Below are 21,349 nucleotides of genomic sequence, written 5' to 3' on the forward strand. Positions count from 1 at the left end.
GGGCATCAAACCCCCCTCTCCCTTCTTCCTAGGAGCTGCAGCAGGTCGTAGATGTCGCCACGACCTGCCCGAGAAGGGTCACAATAACACTCCAGACACGAACAGGATCACTGCAGCGCCCCCAACTTCACACGGGGTCCTCATTCTGCAGTCCCAATCCATTCCAGCTGAAGCAATGCTCCTCGCATATCCCATGTCACGATATGCCGCGCGGGCTGTTGTTCTTCGACAAGGCCCCATGGAGAGGTTACTCACCCGCCATCAGCCAGCTGCAGCGTTGCTGGGAAGGAGGCGGATTCCGTCAACGGCGCACTTGATGGCGTACGACGGACGACGGGAAGCCCGTGGAAAACCTTATTTATTACATAAAAAGAAACCCTGAAGATCTCACCAGCTTCCCTTGGACGAGGTGACGTGCTTTCGTCGAGTCCGAGATGGGCGGGCGGGCGTTTCTGGTCACACGCATGTGGGAGTTAACAGCGACTAAACTCCGCCAGTGCCGGCCAGAAACGGCCGGCGCTTAGATGAGTTGATCGTCGATGCCGTGAATTATGCCATGATCATACGTGGAGTATCCGATCTGGTCCGACGAGGAGAGGTCTAGGTTCGTCGGGATTCGTCCGAGAGAATGATCAACAAACACTTGCCCGAGATGGATTCCCCGATGAGAAGACTGAATGCAACTTACCTCTGAAGACCGAGTCATTGGATTTCCAGATGTCTAGTCGTAACAGGCAAGACTCAAGGGCGGCTGACTGACCATGGAGAAGAGACTCACAAATCACCAGCCACCCGAGAAAAACTTCGCGACTTCGTTGCCAGGGTCAACTCGTAAGTAATGAGCGTCTGGACTCTGGATGAAGGGTGACAGTCGGCGTGGAGGACCAAGGGGGGGGAAGAATAGCTCATGCTCCTCTCCCAGGGGGGGACTCTGTGATGGAGAGATGGTACGACTTTGCCAACTTGCGAAACCGCTCGTATGACCAAAGTCCAACAAGTATCCGTTGAAGATGCTGACGATGATCGGGGTGTCATCTCTCGACAATCTGTGCCGCCCTAAGCGAACACGGGCTCGAGCCGAACCCCTTCCCGGCGATTTCGCCTATCTTGCACTCGATGGCGACATGAGGGGGATGCCCGCGGGCTGAAGCTCGACATTTTGGTTCACGAGTCAGTTTGTCACGATCCGGCTTTGAGGTTTGTCCAGCCTTGGTGTTTTGATGCCTCGTGAGTTGGGAGTTGTGAGGTTGCAAGTCTTACACGAAGACAGGGAGGGATGCTGACTATTGGGCGAGATCTGGAAGGAGGTTCGCCACGGGGAGATGGAACCAAAACAAGTTAAACAACGGGACTGCCGCAGGCTAGAATGTGGGTTGTAGATACATGCATACATACATACATATGCAATGGACCCTTCCCCCGCTGGGGATGTAACCCGCCGGGTACGGGATCAGAGGAGACAAGACAACTCACGGTTGCAGGTATGTTCACGGATCCCACCTGGCAAAAGAGTCGAATCAAGCCATGGTCCGCGTCCTCCTCCGCGGTTGTGAACTAATAGCCGCGTGTGAGGGGCCCAAAGTCAGGTCCCGGGTCCCTTGAAATGACCTGCAGGGGGAAGAAGGGGAGGGAGGGTGCTGTTTCTAACCTGAAAGGATCAGCATATGCAACCTGCGAGCACACAGTATCGACTTAACTGTGTTCTTCGTCTCCTCCACGAACCCCTGGTTGAGACCCTTGTCCCCTGTCCCCCTCTCTCCCTCCCCCCTCTCCCTCCCCCACGCCATCACATACGGACCGCGCGGTTTGAGCCGCAGATGCTGCCGCCCCGGTCCGAACTCTAAGATATTGCTTTGCCCGACGTCGAGGGGTTTCGGGAGAGTCATCATTGGTGTATAATATGACGCCATTGTGAAGATGATGCGAGTTGAAGATGGTATGGCATCTACCTTGGTGCATAGACAGAGCCATGAATGGCAATGACTTTGTGTATTTAACGTAGGCTCACGAGAGATATTGCAAGATAAAGCAGATCGAAAGCGTTACATCTATTCTATCATAGTCATCGTCATCACTATCACCATCATCACCATCATCATCTCAGTTCAACAATAACTACCATCTATCCGTCTATCAAAAATGGCTTCTTGGGACGACCGCACCGTTACCAACGAGCATCTGCTCCCTTACGTCGACTCGAGCACGGCCTCCCCCGACGTCAAGGCCGCGCTCCAGACCCTGCCCTTTGAGAGGAACATCTTCAAGGTACGCAGCATGGCATCCATCTGTGCCCCCTCTCCCCCCCCCTGGAACATGGCCCCGAGACGAACGATCCCAGAGTACTGATTCATGAACAGCTCCTCGCCAACAGCAACGTCTTCTTCAAGCCCTTCATGACGCTCCTGTCGTCCGCGTGGAGCGAGGAACGCAAGATCCGCTCCACCGACTGGCAGCTCATCGTCCTCCGCACGGCGGCCACCCTCGACGCGCCCTACGAGTGGGACGTCAACGAGCCCGTCGCGCGCATCTTCGGTTTCACCGACGAGCAGTTCGCCGCCCTCCGCAGGGCCGACGAGCCGCTGCCCGAGGGCCTCTTCACCGCGCGCCAGCGCCTCCTCGGCCGCATCGTCACGACGCTGGGCCGCGAGAGCAGGGTGGGCGGAGACACCGTCGCCGAGGCCAAGGCCGTCTTCAGCGACGAGGAGATCGCCGAGATCCTGTACGTGCAGGGCATCTACAGCTTCCTGGCGAGGTTCATGAACAGCGCCCGCATCGACTTTGACGCGCCCATCCCGGGTTTGGAGGAGCAGCTGCGCAAGTACAACGCCAAGACGATTGAGAAGGAGAAGCAGTATGTGGATTAGCTGGACTACCTACCTTAGGTAGACATGGGCATGGGTATATATGTCGATTAGAATCTTGCATTTGATTGCCCTCGGAAACCTTTAGCGACTGATGTCTGAATGTACACGAGATGTTCCTAGAAACTATTGTGTAAGTGTGAGCCCGTTCAAATTAACCTTGTCAAAACTCCTGTCTACCTTGAGTAGTTGTTTCTGAGCTGCAACACAACTGGGCATAATTCCATGGCATGATGATCAACGAGTTAGGTCTCGTGTCTGTCTAACCAAGGTTACTGTACCATTGACGACAGCACTGCTCACCGGAGGGGGGGGGGGGGGGGTTTAGAGTCATGACATTGTGGCAGCAGAGTTGACAACGTAATATCTCAAATTGTCTCTAACTTGACTTTCACTCCTTCCATCACGCCGTCGTCAAAGTACGCTTAAACTCCAGCACGCGCTTCACGTTCCCAATGCCACCATCGCCAACCAAAGACACCGCCTCGCCGACCCTCTCCTCGAACTCGGCCTTGTCTCCTGTCGACACGGGGACCTGGATCCTCCGCACTTGGGGCGTCACCAAGACCCCTCGGGCCAGGAGGTCCTGGAACCAGAGCAGGGTCGACTCTATCTGGGCCGGCGTCCGCTGCCCCAGCTGCTCCGAGAGACGAAAGTTTCGAAACCTGACCTCGGACCAGAACAGCAGCCGCTGCGAAAGCCGCACAGCCCCGTCGGCTCCGCCCAGGGATCCGTAGTTGACATAGGTGCCCCCGTGCGACAGCAGAGACGCGAGGCGCTCGCCCTCCTCGCCAAAGACGCCATCGATGGCGAGGACCACGCGGTTGCGGCCCGCCGCCGAGGCCAGGTCGGGGTGTGCCTCGACACCCCGGCCAGCGAGCTCCGACTCGGTGATGACGATCGAGGCCCCTCCCCCCTCGCCGAGCAGCTCGGCCCTCAGCGTCTCCAACGACTCTGCATCCCGGTCACGCACGACGCTCGCGGTGCGAACGCCCTTGATGCGGGCGAACTGCGCGACCAGACGGGCGATGGTACCGGATCCCGCGTTCTGCACGATCCAGTCTCCGGGCTTCAGCGAACTGCCGACGACGACGTCCTCGACGAGGAGGTAGGCGGGCAGGAAGGCCATGCGGAGGAGCGATGCCCCGATCAGGTCGTCGGTGGGCGAGAGACGAATGACATCGACAGCGTCCAGAATGGCTTGGCTCCGCCAGGTGCCCAACCCATGACGGCGTGGGATGACGAGATCGCCCTGCCGCAGCGCGGGGGCTCCGTCTGGTGAGGGGGAGAGGCCGCTGCCCACGGCCTCGACGCGGGCGACGCCGTCGTAGCCCAGGATCGGTTCGCCATCGTGGCTGTAGGCTGGCTTGACGGGATACCGACCCGCAATAACCAGCAGGTCCTGCGGGTTGATCGGGGCGAAGAGGAACGACACGAGGATCTTGCCGGGGTCGAGGGCTTGCGGTGCGGGCTCTGCCGGGGGGGGTTCGTAGTGGAAGCCCACGGCGGGCGGCGAGTCAGTCGAGGGCTTCGACTGCGTGATGATCATGATGATTGGTTCAAGGGGGGGAAAGGGAGGAGGACCCGGGGCCAGAGAAAGAAATGGTGCAAAGTGTGTGTTGTGTTGCTTTGGGGTCCGAAAATGCAAGAGGAACAACCAAAAGAACTTGTAAAGTTTGTGGAAATGGAGTTGCCCCGGTTCATAAATATGGACAACAAGACGACACCGCAACCTACCGTCCGTCCATCCGTCGTGAAGATCAAGACGCCATTCTTCTTACAAATCACCACGATTCATCACGCCCCTCGTCGACGTGGCGGGAGGAAAGGGGGGGGGGGGGGGGGCCTCTTCAGCCGAGTTGCAACTTGCACATCACACGTAGTCAAGGGAGTGATGGTGCAAACCCCCCTTGACTTATACCTCATCGAGGAACCCTGGCAAAAACGGGCATGTCTATAGACTATAAGTAGCATTGTCACACAGTGCAATGGATGATAAAGTTTAGCATCGCAGCGTGGGTCGACGGCTCAAGGGTATAAGGTACGATGTATAAGTCTTCAAGGGTTTCTTATTAGCCCGCAGCACACAAGCAAACCAAGGGGGGCATGGGCGGCATGGGCGGGTAGTATGGATAGCGGCCCGGACCGGGGGTGGTTTGGTTCCACACTCCTCGGCGCCGAAGAGATTTCGCCATGGGTTACATTCTCGATTCGCAATAGCACTCGCTGCTGTTTTGGGCCACGCTGATTTCTAATCACCGTCAGGGTCCAAAGTTGCTTGCTTCCTCTAGGGTTATGCTTCAGTCAGAGAGGCTGTCGTTGTGTCGTAGGGTTGGCGGGAGTGACTGACACACCAGCTGCGGTCAAAGGTTTCTCCCTGCGATACCCAGGGTATAATTAAAGGAGAGCCATGCTTGCTTAGTTGTAAGAGACTCCTGATATGTCCCAGTAGGAGACAGACACTACTACAAGAACTCAGCTGTGTATCCTCCTTCTGCTTCTCTCACGCTCTTCCTCTTACACTGCCTGCACCAACCCAACCCAACCCAACCCTGGTGTCTTGCCCTCGACAACATTCCGAGTGGTCTCTCTTCGACCATGTCTGACTTTGAGAAGAAACTGGCCACGTCTAGCGACGAAGGCGTGTTGACGCCGTCCTCACCCTCGCCGCAGCCTTCGGCCAAAGAGCCTGGCGGCGACGAGCCTACGAGCCTCGATGCCACCGAGGACGCCGACCCTCCGCGGACGATTCACGGTGTCAAGGTATGTCGAGAAATTACGACACAACACCCTCCAGACAGATATCAAGCTTTTGAGTTTCCTTCAATATGGGGAACCCCCCCCCCTTGATGTGAACACACCAAGCACCCAAAACTAACGTCCACCCCTTTTTCGTAAAATTACTAGTGGTTCCTCGTCGTCTGCGCTCTCCTCTCTGCTCTGTTCCTCTACGCCCTCGACAACACCGTCGTCGCCAACGTCCAGGCCAAGATCGTCCAGACCTACCACCGCGTCGACCTCGTCCCCTGGCTCGGCCTCTCCTTCGCGCTCGCCTCCGCCGCCACGACCCTCCCGTGGTCCAAGGCCTACGGCACATTCTCCGCCAAGAAGCTCTACCTCGGGTCCACGACCGTCTTCATGGCCGCCTCGGCCCTCTGCGGCGCCGCCCCCGACATCAACTCCTTCATCGTCGGCCGCGCCATCGCCGGCGCCGGCGGCTGCGGCATGTACATGGGTCTCCTGACGCTGTTGTCCGTGACCACCACCAACATCGAGCGGCCCAAGTACCTCAGTCTCACCGGCTTCGTCTGGGGAATCGGGACAGTCCTGGGTGAGTTGTGACTGTGACGCCCCCCCGGAGCATCTTGGCCGGTCAAAGCTACCGACCCCCCCCCCCCCCTTTTTCGTCCAGTTCTAAAGTTTTCTTCCTTTCTTCTAGGTCCCGTGGTCGGCGCGAGTCTCGCCGAGAGCAAAGCCACGTGGAGGTGGGCTTTCTATCTGAACCTGCTGGTTGGCGTCGTCGTCGGCCCCATCTACTTCATCCTGCTGCCCGACTTCAAGCCGCAAGCCGGCGTCCCGCTGGCCCAGCGCCTGGCCCAGATCGACTACCTGGGCACTGTGCTCTCCATCGGCGCTATGCTGTGCGTCATCATGGCCATGAACTTTGGCGGCGTCCTCTGGAGCTGGAACCACGGCGAGAGCATCGGCCTCTTCGTCACGGCCGGCGTCCTGGCTGTTCTCTTTGTGCTGCAGCAGGTCTACTACCTCGGCACGTCGAGGACGAACCGCCTGTTCCCCATGCATTTCTGGAAGAGCCGCACCATGATCTGCCTCTTCTTCACCATGAGTACGTTTGACAACCATGAGAAAAGAGAGAGAGAGATAGAAAAGACGCCTCGCAGGGACCGCCGACTGACAAGAGGGTTTTTTGACCTTTTTTAGTGCTTGCAACGTTCGGAAGCTTCATCGGCATCTTCTACCTGCCGCTCTACTACCAGTTCACCCGCGGCACCTCGGCCGTGGAAACATCCGTGCATCTCCTGCCCTTCATCCTGTTCCTGGTGGCGTTCAACCTGCTGAACGGGCAGTTCATGGGACGTACCGGATACTATTACCCTTGGTACATTGCCGGCTCGGCTCTCGAGCTCATTGGCGGCGTCCTCCTGTGTAAGTCGAGAACAACGGAGAGCACAAGAGTCTCCTCCCCCTCCAGTCACGCTAACCAACTCGGCTGCCAGACACCGTCGACGAGCACACCTCCAACGCCAAGATTTACGGGTACACCATCATCCTGGGGACGGGCGTCGGCTGCTTCTGCCAGGCGGGCTTCGCCGTCGCCCAGATGAAGGTGCTGCCGAGCGAGATCCCGTACAGCGTCGGCTTCATGACCGTCGGCCAGATGATCGGCATCGTCCTGGGCACCGGCATGTCGGGCGCGCTCTTCGTCAACTACGGCCAGCGGGCCCTGGCCGCGGTGTTCCCCGACGTCCCGGCGAGCGAAATCTCCGACGCCCTCGCCGGCGTGGGCAGCGGGCTGATCGACTCCGCGTCGGCCGACGTCCGGGCCGAGGCCATCCACGGCATCACGCGCGCCATCCAGCTGGCTTATGTGCCCATCATCGCCGCCGGCTCCATCTGCTTGGTCTGCAGCGTCCTCATGCGCAGGGAGAAGGTCTTTGGTTGAGCTGGCGGGACCGGAGGCGTGATCGTCTTGGCATTAAGAGATGCAAGACGAGGGCGCAAATTTGTGTTGCTTTCTTCCAGTGACCAGTTAGAGGGGTTGGCTGTAGCTGTCAAGTTCCTCGGCGTCGCTGCTCTAAGCTCATCTTGCCATGAAAGTCAAGTCTGCGATTAGATCAAGCCGTGAAGATACAACAGCCCACCACACACAGAGATAAAATAGTTCAACCCCAAGGAAGCAGGCTCCAAGATAGAAAACCCCAATCCAGAAGAGGACTATGCTGTAACTTCTATTGTGAAATGCACGCTGTGAGGTTTGTCGAGCTGTTCAAACCAACGGCCAGCAACTTGCAGGAGAATTCCTCATGAAGAGTGACCCATCCTCTGACCAACGCAAGCAAACCCTCCTTTTGATCTAGTACTGGTCTACTGGAACCGAGAGAGAAAGACCAACAACTCGCTGTAATGTATATCGGCAAAAAATAAAAATAAAAATAAAAAGGGTCGAAACATCACACAACCTAGAGCCGCCACGGGCAAAAGATTTGATCAGTGGGAGGCTTGAACTCCCGGCCTTGGCATTACACAACATTTCAGGTGAAATATTAGTACCACGCTCTAACCAACTGAGCTAACCGACCAGTTCCTTGTGTGGTGTGGTGGGTGCCCTAAGCCCTACGAGAAGGAAGATCGCGGGATCGTGAGATTGCAGAGACCCACCAGACGGGCGTGTCGACCGGATGGAGACAGACAGTGTGGATCATACCCTCAGTTGGGAAGCCCTCAGTCGAAGTTGCCGTACAGTGATGGAGCTCGCAGTTGTAAAATAGCAGGTTGGATGCCATGGTTATCGTTTGGCTGATGTGGTAACGCCATGTCAGTTTGGATTTTTTGGTGGTGTATGTGATATCTTGGATGACGTACGACTCAGCAGTCACAGATATTCTCATCTTGGTAACGGGCTTCATGGTCGCACCGTCTTTCTGTACGAAGGAATGCCATCACAACAGGGCGCATCTCGCTAGTATCGTGTGGTGAAAGTTCGACTATGAGAATCCATCACATTTCTTACAGGAACTAACAGGTCTAAAGATCTCGGACTTGGTTTGGGCTGTAACTTTTCATCGTTGACTTTCCAAGATCAGGATGAGAACATTGACAGCACGAGAGGTGGCTGCAACAACACGGGCTTCTGGTATTCACTGTTTCCTTCCAACATATCAAACGAGCTGAACTCCAGCTTTTCATCGGAAACCACGAAACGAAATACACTGTTCATTACTCCCTTGCTTGGTCATGGCCTTGTAGTTTCATGACTTGATGGCGTGGATCTGAACCGACAAGACCCATGGCTTATTTACTCCCAAGATTGCAAGTCAAAGATGGATAATCTGACGGTCGTTGTGAGTCTGCAACCGGTATTGTTCTTCTATGCCAAGAACGACATTTGTATCATGCGTCATCCCAGTTGGCCTTCGTCAGAGTTTCAGCCGAGGTGAGAGCCGGAGACAAACAACTGAGTATCATCAAGACTGATCGGAATCACCGTATGCGAGAAGACTTTCGGGATGCAATATGCTGTAACCATAAAATACCGCTATGAATGCCCGCTCAGTCATACTGATTCTACAGGTCCCAACAATGCGTCGCCACCAGAACGAGGGACGCCCATACGGGGTTTACATCCCACCTGATATCATGAGAACCAACGCCAGGTCGCCTTCCACAAAACAAATGATCCCAATCATCGAAACCCCCGCTTTTTGCGCAATCCGCTGCAAAAAGCAATTAAGCGGACGCGCAGTGCCCGCCGTCGACACGGAGGTCGGCGCCGGTCATGAAGGAGCTTCCCTCGGACAGGAGGAAGACGGCCGGGGCCTTGAAGTCCTCGGGCGTGCCGAGGCGCTGGAGCAGGGCGCCCCTCATCCACGTTGTCTCGACGTCGGGCTCGGCCTGCAGGAGCTGGTCGGTCATGGCGGTGCGGATGTACTGGATGGAAACTCTTGCGTTAGTCTTGCGGGACGAGAAAAGCTCGAGGTGGAAGATGGAAGAGGGGGGAAAAAGAGGAGGAGGTCACTTACGCCGGGGGACAAGGTGTTGACGCGGATGCCGTACTGGCCCCATTCCTGGGCGACGGATCGACACATTTGCTGGACGGCGGCCTTGCTCGTGTTGTAGGCGCTGCACGTCAGTCCCTGGGAAACGGTCAGTCAGAAGGACGTGGGACTCTACGGACGTTTTGCCGTCGGGGATGAGGAGGGCGAGGAGGATGAGTAAGGAAGGTAAAGAAGACGAAGAAGAAGAAGAAAAAGAGGTGGACAGGGAGTGTGAAAACTCACTCGGTTGGCAATCTCTCCCGACATGCTCGAGATCAACAGGATGCTGCCCTTCCTCTTGCGGTTGACGAGGATGCGGGCGGCGTGCTTGGCGGTGACGAAGACGCCAACGACGTTGACCTTTTGTATGCGCTCAAAGTCGGCGACGGGGTACTCGAGGGCGGGGATCTTCTGCTGGATGCCGGCGCAGGCGACGGCGCCCCAGAAGGGGGCGCCGCGGGCGTCGGCGTCGTCGGCGACGTCCTCGAAGACGCGCTGGGTGGCGGCCTCGTCGGTGATGTCGCAGCGGTGGTAGGTGACGGAGAGGCCGGCGGCGGCGGCGAGCTTGGACAGGTGAGCCCACTCGACGGGCGAGGGCTCCGGGAGGATGTCGAGGCAGGCGGCGTGGCCGCCGGCCTCGAGGACGGCGAGGGCGAAGGTGATGCCGAGGCCGCGGCCGCCGCCGGTGATGACGACGGTCTTGTTGGCGAGGGAGAAGAGCTGGGGCGTCGGCACGGAGGAGGCGAGAGGGTCCTTTGCTTCGGGGAGGGGGTGGACCGGCTCGGCGGGGAGGTCCATGTCGCTGACGGCTACGGGAGGCATCTTGAAGGTTTTGTACTGGTCGGATGGAGGAGTATGATGGGTAAAGGAGGGGGGGGGGGGGGAGGAATAAGGGTATGGGATTATTACAACAATAGAGAAAAATGGGTTTACGAAGGAACTACAGCACACACGCACACAGGCGAGGGGACGTTCAGCATGAAGTGAGGTTGGGAACTTGCACACACAGAGAGAGGGAGAGCCTGGTGTCAGGAGACTCGGATCAACGGGAGACGCTGCGGTTCGTGGGTTTATCTATACCAAGTACGTGAGGGATGGACGAAAGGGACCACCCGAGGATCGCTTGGAGTTGTGTGAAGGGTGAGAAATTGCTGGAATGCCCGGCCCAATGTCAAACCATGTTGAGAATCCCGATGCGCCGGGGACCCGGCCCCTCGACTGGTGAGGTGTTGATGCTGCCCACATACTGGTACCTACGTGTGTGTGCATGTGTGTGTATAAGGTGTTCGGCATTGAGGTCCGCTGTAGCTTTGACCACGGCGGGGAAGAGAGATGTTGGATGGCAAGTGTAAGCGCACTTGGCGCAACTCGGGACGCCCGAACCAGCAACTGGCGGGGAAAAAACCGACGTAAAACCGGGGGGGGGGGGATGGCCACTCGGTAGGCATCCGGACGGCGGGAGGGGCAGAAGTCGAAGGAAGTGGGAGATGGGAATCATTCCGGGTCTAGACCGGAATCTGTGGACTTGTGGTGGAAGACAGATACGGGCAATGTATGCGCGTGGGGGAGGCAAGGGGATGCAAGGGGAAGAGGATGGATGGTTCCGTGATCAGAGTTTGGGCGGCTATTGGGCTGCATCGGAGACCTTCGAAGTAAAGTTCCCGATGGGTACTTGTAAACTGGGCCTCTTGAGTGCTGAATTACTCGATGAGAAGAAGCCTTTGGGCCGCAGCTAGATGAACTGAGAGCAGACGAGATTGCCGGTTCTGCTTCCTTACCTGTAAGTGTCATTGTCAAAAACAGAGTGTAGTGTTTGTCCCATGTGTGTTTGGGTTTTGGGTTTAAAAGGGCGTAACGAACTCCAGAGATGGGAGAGGCCGAGTTCATGTAGATAGACCAAAGAGACAACTTGGCGAGAAGGTTTAAAGGTTGATAGAACGGAGACTGAGACAAGAAACAAGACACAGGCACAGACAGAGACGGAAACAAGAGACAGAGACAGAACATGTGTTTAGTTACGTAAGACTCTGCAATCGAAAGCGCTTCGGATCTCCTTGGGAACCATTCAACCCCCAGGCCCAGGGGAGAGAGGGGCGGCGGAGAGTGGGACGGGCAGAGTTATGTTATCCAGAGTTTCTCTGTCTGATCCAATCATCTGTCTCAAGAGTCCGAGAGTCTAAGATCCCCCCCAGCTCGCTCTCTCTCTCTCTCTCTCTCTCTCTGTCTCTCTCACTTCTCAAGTTTGCATACAAGACGTATCTCTCCGTCCAGAACCGGTTCCGGATGCCCAAATACCATCTCGATTGTCTCGATGCAAGTTGCGCTTGGATTTACCCTCGAACTGGTCCGAGTATCTATCTACACAAACTCGTCAGCTCTCTAATCCGAGAAAAGAAAAAAACAATAATCATGCCCCCTTTTGCCCGACCAAACCCCCCATTCTCCTCTCGTCAGAGTGACAAAAGTCTCGTGCCATCCCCAAATGGGAAAACCTAAGCGCCCTTCCCGATACTGCAGTGCTTCGCATCGCTCGCGCATCCATCCCACTCCGGGTCCCCAAAGCGGCCATCTCAAGCACTCGGAGGGGGGAGTTCCCAGACCGTAGCGTTGCCACGGGGGTTTCTCATGGATTGAATTGAAATACACCGCAGCGGCTGCTCTCCGCGGTTGTGCCGCCTCTCTTTCTCTCTCTGATCTTGATCCTATTTCTGTATTCCTCGCAAGAGACACTTAATGCCATTTTCCTTTTTGAGACCTACGCTTTCTGTCTCTGCCTTGACATCACGGCTTTGCGTACACGATATACCCGACGCGCTGAGTTACACAACGAACACCACTCGCTGAGATTGAGATACCCTCGTCGACTATAGACACAAATACACACACACAAACACACACAAACATCATGGCACCCAGTGCTGTCTCCGAGCCCGTGCCGCAAGAGGGCATCGTGGCCGCCAAAGGCGTCATCAACGGCTCCAACAACAGCAACACGGCGGCGGCCGGCCAGTTCACCCTCACAGACGCCGAGAAGAAGCAGGTCGACCTCGTCCTCCGCACGTTCCGCTGCCTCATCGCCGACCTGTGCGAGCAGTACAAGGGCGGCCACCCGGGCGGCGCCATGGGCATGGCGGCCATCGGCACGTCGCTCTGGAAGTACGCCATGCGGTACTCGCCCCGGAACCCCAACTACTTCAACCGGGACCGCTTCGTGCTGTCCAACGGCCACACGTGCCTGTTCCAGTACGCCTTCCTGCACCTGACGGGCTACCGGAACATGACCATGGACCAGCTCAAGTCGTACCACTCGAGCCGCACCGACTCCATCTGCCCCGGCCACCCGGAGATCGAGCACGAGGGCATCGAGGTGACGACGGGCCCGCTGGGCCAGGGCATCGCCAACGCCGTCGGCCTCGCCGTCGCCACGAAACACCTCGCCGCCACCTACAACCGGCCCGGCTTCCCCGTCGTCGACAACACGACGTGGTGCATGATCGGGGACGCCTGCCTGCAGGAGGGCGTGGCCATGGAGGCCATCCAGCTCGCCGGCCACTGGCGCCTCGGCAACCTCGTCGTCATGTACGACAACAACCAGATCACCTGCGACGGCAGCGTCGACCTCTGCAACACGGAGGACGTCAACGCCAAGATGCGGGCCTGCGGCTGGCACGTCGTCGACATCGAGGACGGCAACTGGGACGTCGAGGCCATCGTGCGCGCCATGGACCAGGCCCGCGCCGTCCGGGACCGGCCGACCTTCATCAACATCCACACCGTCATCGGCATCGGCAGCGCCGTCGCCGGCGACGCAAAGGCCCATGGCGCCGCTTACGGCGCCGCCGACGTCGCCAACATCAAGAAGACCTTCGGCATGGACCCGGAGCAGCACTTCGTCGTCGGCGACGAGGTCTACGACTACTTCCGCGGCGCCGTCTCGCGCGGCGAGCAGACGGAGGCCGAGTGGAACGCGCTGGTCGCCGCCTACGCCCGCGAGCACCCGGAGCTGGCGGCCGAGTTCAGGAAGCGCGTCTCCGGGGACTGGGTCGACGACTGGCGCAAGTTCATCCCGGCCAAGGAGGACTTCCCGACGACTCCCACGCCGTCTCGCAAGTCGGCCGGTCTGGTCTGCAACCCCATCGCGGCCGGCCTGAACAACCTGATGGTCGGCACGGCGGACCTGTCGCCTTCGGTCAACATGATCTGGAAGGGCAAGGTTGACTTTCAGAATGTGAGTCTTGGTCACGATATGCTGCTTCCCCCCCCCCCTGGGTTCCCGGAATCACGAATAACTGACGCTTCTCTCTCTCTCTCTCTCTCTATACAGCCCGACCTGAGAACAAGCTGCGGTATCAACGGCGACTACTCCGGCCGGTACATCCACTACGGCATCCGCGAGCATGCCATGGCCGCCATCTCCAACGGCCTGGCTGCCTTCAACAAGGGGACCATTCTGCCCGTCACCTCGAGCTTCTTCATGTTCTACATCGTGAGTGAATGACTGCCTTAATGCTTAATACTTGGAGAAATACGGGCTCTGACTTCTCCTCTCTTCCTCCCCTCTAGTACGCCGCCCCCGGAGTCCGCATGGGAGCCCTCCAGCGCCTCCAGCAGATCCACATCGCGACGCACGACTCCATCGGCACCGGCGAGGACGGCCCTACCCACCAGCCCATCGCGCTGCCCGCCCTCTACCGCGCCATGCCGAACCTGCTCTACGTCCGGCCCTGCGACAGCGAGGAGACGGCCGGCGCCTTCGTGCTGGCCATGGAGGCCCGCGACATGCCGACCATCATCTCGCTCTCGCGCCAGGCCCTGGAGCAGTACCCGCAGCACACGTCGCGCGAGGGCGTGCTCCGCGGCGCCTACGTCTTCCGCGAGGAGGAGGAGGAGGAAGCCGACGTCACGCTCATCGGCGTCGGCGCCGAGATGGTCTTCGCCGTCCGGACGGCCGCCCTCCTCAAGGAGAAGCACGGCATCCGCGCGCGCATCGTCAGCTTCCCGTGCCAGCGCGTCTTCGAGCGGCAGCCGGTCGAGTACAAGCGCGAGGTGCTGCGGTACCGGTCGCGGGCGCCGCGCGTCGTCATCGAGGCCTACGCCGTCAACGGGTGGGAGCGCTACGCCGACGCGGGCTTCTCCATGGCCTCCTTCGGCCACTCGCTGCCCGGCCCGGACGCGTACAAGTACTTTGGTTTCGACGAGGAGGTCATCGCGCCCGCCGTCGCCGCGCTGGTCGACGACGTCAGGGCCAACGGCGTCGAGAGCCTGAGGGGCGAGTTCCGCGACCTCAACCCTGTCAACCACCACCACTGAAGGGGTTAGTTGGTTGGTTGGTTGGGTGGCGGTCGGTTATGCGAGTCCGAGGAGGAGGGGAAGAAGAGATCAAGGGGGGACGGGGGACGGGGGACGGGGGGACTGGAGGATGATGTTCTTCTCCCCCCCCCCAAGAGGCGCGCCGGCGTTTCCAGGGCATAAATCTAGTTTTGATTTTGGTTGGTTTTCATCCTGGGCATTTTCAGGGAAGATGGACGGAGTAGACACGGTTGACCCTTGAATTCCAATAATAGTCAAAAAGTCAAATGATTAGAATCCGTCGTAGCTTACTAGAATAGCTCAACAGAGTACTTTGGTTGCCCAAAACAGTTGCATGTCGAGTCATGGAACGAACGCCTGTCGCATCGATGGCTGTTTAGGGGGTGAGACTTTTGATTGGGGTCATTTCGCTCGCTGCTCACCACTCAGACGGAGAGAGAGAGAGCCGACGAGAGAGCGTCTGCTGCCCAACCAAACCTCCCTGTTTGTTGCGTCGGGCAGAGAGTTGTTCTCTCTACGATGTATACGATGCAGACAAGACAAGACGAGACGAGACGAGACTCATCTAATCCCTACAACTCTCACCACAGTGAAACGTGACAACCCCGTGGAGAGCTATTAAAGCTGCTCGAGAGCATATAGGCCATTCCGTTTCATTCCACTCATTCCCCAAAGGAACAAACAGCAAGAGAGAAAAAAGCTTGGAGATGGCTTGACTTGAATGGTGGGGGAGTGTTGTGGAGTGATTCTCCAGCATGACGGCCATATGTACCTCCCTCCGCACTGATACGGGACTAACAACGAACAGCAGGGGGGAATACAGGGGTATTCCCAAGCAATGTGAGCACCCAGCTCCCCCCCGTGACGAGGGTCCTAGACTCCTGGCTGAGCCAACCCTGTAGCCAATCCCTCAATGCGGTGTGGTGTGTCTTTGGTAGAGTTTGTCCCAGGTGGCAGCAGACAGGGCCTCCCCCGATCAGTGAATGTCTGACTACTACTCTGTAAGCAGACAGACACAGACACTTATAGCACAGTTGAGAGAAGTGATGGTAATTGGTACTAGCACAGTCACTCACGGGTCACCGTTGCCGCTTACAACTTCCCATCTATACTGCTATAGCTATAGCTCAGCCACAGCAGACGCGGCAGGCAAATCTCACCAGCAGCGGGCCCTTTCATTCATTCACCCAGCTCACTCACTCACTCACTCATTCACTCGATTGCAAATACACCATCACCAGACAGCAGCAACCTCTCAGACAACCTCGAAAGGAAAGGAAAAGAAACGGAGGGTGGCAGTGAACTGAAAGCTGAGCTGGACAGACACCACCTAGAATGAACTCTGTCTGACATGTCCGTCTTGGCCCTGGAGTTTGCCCAAATCCCCAACGCTGCCCACAACCTTGCTTACCCCCTTCGCTTTAACATTTAGCCTTTTGTTTTCTTCTTCTTTATACCTGTACTACCGATTCACGGTACGTCGTACAGAAGATTCGGGCCGTCGGTCGATTGGTCCCCCCGTCTGTTTCTGTTCCCCATTATCCGTCTACCGCTACCGTATCAGCATCTCATCTTTTTTTTTTTTCTTCCAGCCCGCAGCTCCTCCACAGCAGCACTGAAAGCGCATGTCGAAGCGCCCTTTGCTCCACGAATACCTCTCCCTCTCTCACTCTCTCTCACACACACACGCACACACGCACACACCAACCTTTTGCACTTTGTCTCCGTTCTCCAGTTGGAAGGGAGGGGCTTCGGCTTACCCACCCTGGTAATATTCGCCTGCGCTTGCGGATGCGCATCTGGGACTCTGGGGGGGTAGACCGAGTCCAGGCGGTCTAGACCCCAGACGATATAGAGGCTCACTCAAAGCCGATGAGCCCGTCGACCCCATCATGGTCGCCGACGATCAACGCCTGCCGTTCCCCGCCGGCGGCGGCGGTGGTGGTGGTGGTGGCGACGACAACTATAACTACAACTACAGCTACAACAACAATAACAACTACAACGACAACGACAATGGCGATGACGGTCGACGTCTGGCCGAGAACCCGGACCAGCCGCCGCCCGTCAAGAAGAAGAAGACGCGGACGCGGACGGGGTGCCTCAACTGCCGCCGCAAGAAGCGCAAGTGTGACGAGGGCCGCCCGGCCTGCGGCGGGTGCTCGAGGCGAAAAGAGAGGTGCGAGTGGGGGATCAAGGTGACGTTCCGCGCCGAGAACGCCCAGACGATCCGGCGAGACCACCCGTCCATGAAGAAGGCCCGCCACCCGCCTCTCCGCCGACAACTCGAGATCCTCGACGTCACAAACGAGGTCATCCGCGACTACCACTTCCCCCCCGGTCTCCAAGACTACGACTCGGACAGGGACCGGGACCCGGACCCGGACCCAGACCCAGATCCAGACCCTGACCCCGGGCTGTCTTCGGCTGGGGATGACGCTACCCCCGACGACCCGACGGCGAAGGCGGCAACGGCGGCGACGACGTACGATAATACCGATGAAGCCAAGTTCCTCGACAGTCCCGTGTCGTACTCGACGTCGACCGTCGGCGGACGCACGGCATCCGTCGCCGATTCCAACACCGCCAGGAGGACGCAGTCCTTGTCTGGGCCCAGCACGGCGTCAACGGACCAGGTGGCCGCCGTGTCGGGCTTCGGTGCCCTACTGAGCCCGTCGACGCGGACAAGAGACGACGCCAGCGAGGACAAAACACACCACCCGCCGGTGGACGACGGCATGGACTATCACCTCTCGCCGGCGTCTACCTCACAATTAGTCACCGACAGCGCCGTGGCGAACCTCATCTACCTCAGCCAGGGCGGCGGAGTCCATGGACATAGTCATTATCATCATCATCATCAGCAGCAGCAGCAGCACCAGCATCAGCACCAGCATCATAGTAGTAACCAACAAGAACACCCTCCGCCGACGGTCCCCGGCAGCATCCCCGTTACGACGCTACCCGTGGACCCCCTGTTGGACGCGCCATTCGACTTCATGGACCAGATCTTCACGCCCGAGGGCTCGTACGAAGACGGCATCTTCCTCCCGGGATCGGCCTACCACGAACTACACTCTACACTGCGGAACCACCTGATCCAGGAGGTCCGGTCCACCGGCCCGACGAGGCCGGCATCCCCGGCTTCCGGCCAGAACTCCGGACAGAGATCCACCGACGCCGTTTCGGGACCTTCATCGCTGTCGCTGTCGTCGCTATCGTCGTCGTCGTCGTCGTCGCTGTCGTCCTCGGCATCAACCGAAGCAGCCGAAGAAACGACGGCCGCCGCCGGCGAGACAATACCCTCGGACCACGAACCCCCCTTTCTACCCCCGAACGAGGAGTGCGCGCTGTGGAAGAACTGGGTGGACGAGATCTCCCCCTGGCTCGACAAGTTCGACAACCAGCGGCACTTCCAGCACTCGCTGCCGACCATGGCCCGGTCCCACGACCACCTCCGCTACTCCATGCTGGCCCTCTCGGCGCGCCAGCTCGAGCTCAAGGACCGCAGCCGGCCGACGGACCAGAGCCTGGCGCTCTACCAGGAAGCGATCCACCTGCTGCTGCCGCAGCTGCCGACGCGGACGACGGCCGTCATCGCGTCGTGCGTCGTGCTCTGCGTACTCGAGATGGCCAGCTGCTCGCCCAAGGCGTGGCGGCGCCACCTCGACGGCTGCGCGAGCCTCATGCAGGCCGTCGGCATGAACGGCTTCGTCGGCGGCGTCGAGCAGGCGCTCTTCTGGTGCTTCGTCCGCATGGACGTCTGCGGCGGCCTCATCTCGTCCGTCCGGACCCTCATCCCCGTCGGCCACTGGGCGTCCGGGTTAGTCGACAACGAGGACAACGAGGGCAACGACGACGACAACAACCTCGAGGCCGACGCCGGCCGGTTCCTCGCCCACAACGACCGCGGCCACGACACCTGGGCCAACTACGCCGTCTACCTCTGCGCCCGGGTGCTCAACCTGCTCGCGCCGCTGGCCAAGGCCAACCCGGGCGGCCTCTTCTTCGACGGCGGCGGGCTCCCGACCAACGACACGCAGTACCGGGCCCGGTGGATGCGGCTCTGGCGCCTCGTCGAGGACTGGCACACCCGCCGCCCGGCCGAGATGCGGCCCATCATGACCATCCCCCCCTCGTCCGACGACGCCGAGCCGTTCCCGGCCATCCTCTACAGCAACCCGGCCGCCATCTCGGGCAACCAGCTCTACCACACGGCGGCCCTGCTGATGCTGCAGAACCGGCCGGCTTCGCTGCGCCCGTCGCCGCGGCCGCGCTCGGCGCTCTGGCACGCCCGCCAGATCTGCGGCATCTCCATGACGAACCACCACCACGGCGCCTGGACCAACAGCGTCCAGCCGCTCTGGATCGCCGGCCGCTGCATGAGCCACCCGGCCGAGCACCGCGCCATCCTGCGGCTGCTGGACAAGATCGAGAGGGAGAGCGGATGGGGCACCAAGTGGAGGGCGGACGACCTGAAGGACTTTTGGGGCGACCTGGGAGACGGTTAGTATCCCGTGACGTGCCGACATTCACTCACTCACACTCATAAACACTCATAAACACTCAAACACTTACTCACACACTCATACACACACACACACACACACACACACACACACACGCACTCACACATATACTCACACACATACTCACACACATACTCACACACATACTCACATACACATACACCAAGAGAGAGAGTGTGTGACTCTTGGGCTTTGTGTAGTGGTTGTTCTTCCTTCTTGCGTATTACTTGTCTTTTTTTCCCTTCCTCCTTCTAAAGATGGACATGATGAAAAAAGTGCTTCTTCTGACCCTGAGATCTTTTCGTGAAGCAGCTCCAGCCGCCGGGGAAGGCGTTGGCGCAAAGCGACCTCGGCGCCATGCGTCCATCTTCAATATCGGGTCCGGTGTCTAATACCACGTCGACGGGTCCGTGAAGAGAAGAATGCGATGCTACCGACTTCCACGTGTACATACCTTACATTATTACCTTACCTTACATGGGCGCGCATCACTACCACCTCAAAAATACCCACCCCGACAACGGACCCCCCCTCTCTCTGCACCCATAATGGTTCAGCCGATACCGAAATTAGCATCAAACCAGCATCGTTCTTCACGTGGTACGAAAAACCTTCAAACGTAATCCCAGGAACTACCAATGGGGGGGGGAGAGGTAAGGCGATGTTGACGGCTCCAAAACTGCGTCGAGCAGCATCAAACGGCGTGGGCCCGTCATCTCCACAAATCCCACAAAGTCAAGGACTAACCCGGTGAGTACATATATACGATGTAGTGGACAAAGTACTTTTCAGTGCGTAGTACTTGTACAATGTAGTCTATTTTCCTGAAATCCTGATGGTAGGCGGAAGGCTCCAGCCCAAGATGCGGCTGTTCATGCGGGATTGCGGAGGAAGAGCCGGGGGGCCGGCCGGGGTATCTTGTAAGACGACGAGGATGACCTCACTTCCCTCCTATCCTTACCCCGTTTTCCCCGCCTGGGTGGTTCGACGGTTCGACGGGAGGGAGGACAAGTGCTAGCTAGCTAGTGTCGATGTGGGCACACTAGGGTCCGGGTGATTTTCGAGCCAGAAGCAAGCAAGCAAGCTGTCCAAAGGGAAACCCGAGGCGCCGTGTTGCGATGGAAAGCCGTGCCGTATATCGGGGGTTGTTGGGCAACCCCAGGCAGGGTGTACTCTACCGGTGACCGAGGCGGCTATGATTCACCTGTTGAAGCCTATACTTACTACTGCGTTGTACTTACAACCCTACTCATCCCATAACGTACATACAATACAGGTACTCACCAATGCCTATAGAGAAGACCCCGCAGGGATTCTGCCGCGGCCATAGGTACATATGCCCTTCGTCTCTACTTGTAAAAACGTGTGCATATAGGCGAGGATTTCGGATTAAAGCCCGCCAGGATCTGATTGTCAAGGACTGTTTTTGTTTTTCTTTTGGCGACACACACACACGGCGCGTGAGGAAGGGGAAGGATGAGCCGCTAGTCCGTCGGTTGTACGGCATCGTTTCTCCTTCACTCTTTCGCCGAACCGCGCGCTTCTGATAGCCCTTCTGGCGTTCCTGGCCTGGTGTGTTGAAAAGCGCACAATGAGAGGGTCCGGAATAGAATAGGCCATTGTTCGTCAGTTGCAACTGCAAGCCAGCCTCGGATCAGAGCCGGAGAACAACCAAGGACTGAGGGAACGCGGGGGGGCGGGCGCTTCCAACTTCCCCTGTTTTCTGTAGTTGGCAGCTCCACGCACTCCTCGACGCCATGGCCATAACTCGGCGATTTTCTCCCTGATCCCTGCTCTGTCCACAGCTAGATTCCTCGGTAACTGGTCCCCCCCCCCCCCCCCCCCCCCCCCCCCCGGATTCTCAGCCGGATCT

At 58.3% G+C, this 21,349-nt stretch overlaps 6 protein-coding genes across 6 annotated transcripts; 4 read left to right on the top strand and 2 right to left on the bottom strand.

The window, feature by feature from the left end:
- Nucleotides 1-2,139: 2,139 nt before the first annotated feature.
- CDEST_10620 (uncharacterized protein) lies at nucleotides 2,140-2,864 on the top strand (the record flags this gene model as incomplete). Its single annotated transcript, XM_062926776.1, has 2 exons — nucleotides 2,140-2,265; nucleotides 2,358-2,864. 2 exons carry the CDS (start codon nucleotides 2,140-2,142, stop codon nucleotides 2,862-2,864), a joined length of 633 nt encoding a protein of 210 aa, XP_062782827.1.
- A 400-nt stretch (nucleotides 2,865-3,264) lies between these two features.
- Nucleotides 3,265-4,410, bottom strand: CDEST_10621 (Putative GroES-like superfamily, polyketide synthase, enoylreductase domain-containing protein; the record flags this gene model as incomplete). The annotated part of the gene is made up of 1 exon (XM_062926777.1): nucleotides 3,265-4,410. The coding sequence occupies one exon, from the start codon at nucleotides 4,408-4,410 to the stop codon at nucleotides 3,265-3,267; it is 1,146 nt and encodes a 381-aa protein (XP_062782828.1).
- A 1,049-nt stretch (nucleotides 4,411-5,459) lies between these two features.
- On the top strand, nucleotides 5,460-7,545 carry CDEST_10622 (Putative major facilitator superfamily, MFS transporter superfamily; the record flags this gene model as incomplete). The annotated part of the gene is made up of 5 exons (XM_062926778.1): nucleotides 5,460-5,624; nucleotides 5,769-6,192; nucleotides 6,301-6,708; nucleotides 6,804-7,028; nucleotides 7,100-7,545. 5 exons carry the CDS (start codon nucleotides 5,460-5,462, stop codon nucleotides 7,543-7,545), a joined length of 1,668 nt encoding a protein of 555 aa, XP_062782829.1.
- Nucleotides 7,546-9,030: 1,485 nt separating this feature from the next.
- Nucleotides 9,031-10,801, bottom strand: CDEST_10623 (Putative short-chain dehydrogenase/reductase SDR, NAD(P)-binding domain superfamily). Its single transcript, XM_062926779.1, has 3 exons — nucleotides 9,881-10,801; nucleotides 9,623-9,736; nucleotides 9,031-9,530 (listed from the first exon to the last, which is right to left on the bottom strand). The coding sequence occupies exons 1-3, from the start codon at nucleotides 10,457-10,459 to the stop codon at nucleotides 9,330-9,332; spliced, it is 894 nt and encodes a 297-aa protein (XP_062782830.1). The 5' UTR covers nucleotides 10,460-10,801; the 3' UTR covers nucleotides 9,031-9,329.
- A 1,490-nt stretch (nucleotides 10,802-12,291) lies between these two features.
- On the top strand, nucleotides 12,292-15,269 carry CDEST_10624 (Putative transketolase, thiamine diphosphate-binding protein). Its single transcript, XM_062926780.1, has 3 exons — nucleotides 12,292-13,865; nucleotides 13,962-14,123; nucleotides 14,201-15,269. Exons 1-3 carry the CDS (start codon nucleotides 12,543-12,545, stop codon nucleotides 14,945-14,947), a joined length of 2,232 nt encoding a protein of 743 aa, XP_062782831.1. The 5' UTR covers nucleotides 12,292-12,542; the 3' UTR covers nucleotides 14,948-15,269.
- Nucleotides 15,270-16,525: 1,256 nt separating this feature from the next.
- On the top strand, nucleotides 16,526-20,731 carry CDEST_10625 (Putative zn(2)Cys(6) fungal-type DNA-binding domain, fungal transcription factor). The gene has a single exon (XM_062926781.1). It carries the CDS (start codon nucleotides 16,840-16,842, stop codon nucleotides 19,456-19,458), a length of 2,619 nt encoding a protein of 872 aa, XP_062782832.1. The 5' UTR covers nucleotides 16,526-16,839; the 3' UTR covers nucleotides 19,459-20,731.
- The last annotated feature ends 618 nt before the right edge of the window (nucleotides 20,732-21,349 follow it).

This window comes from Colletotrichum destructivum, chromosome 7 (genome assembly GCF_034447905.1).
Source record: "Colletotrichum destructivum chromosome 7, complete sequence".
NCBI lineage: Eukaryota > Fungi > Ascomycota > Sordariomycetes > Glomerellales > Glomerellaceae > Colletotrichum > Colletotrichum destructivum.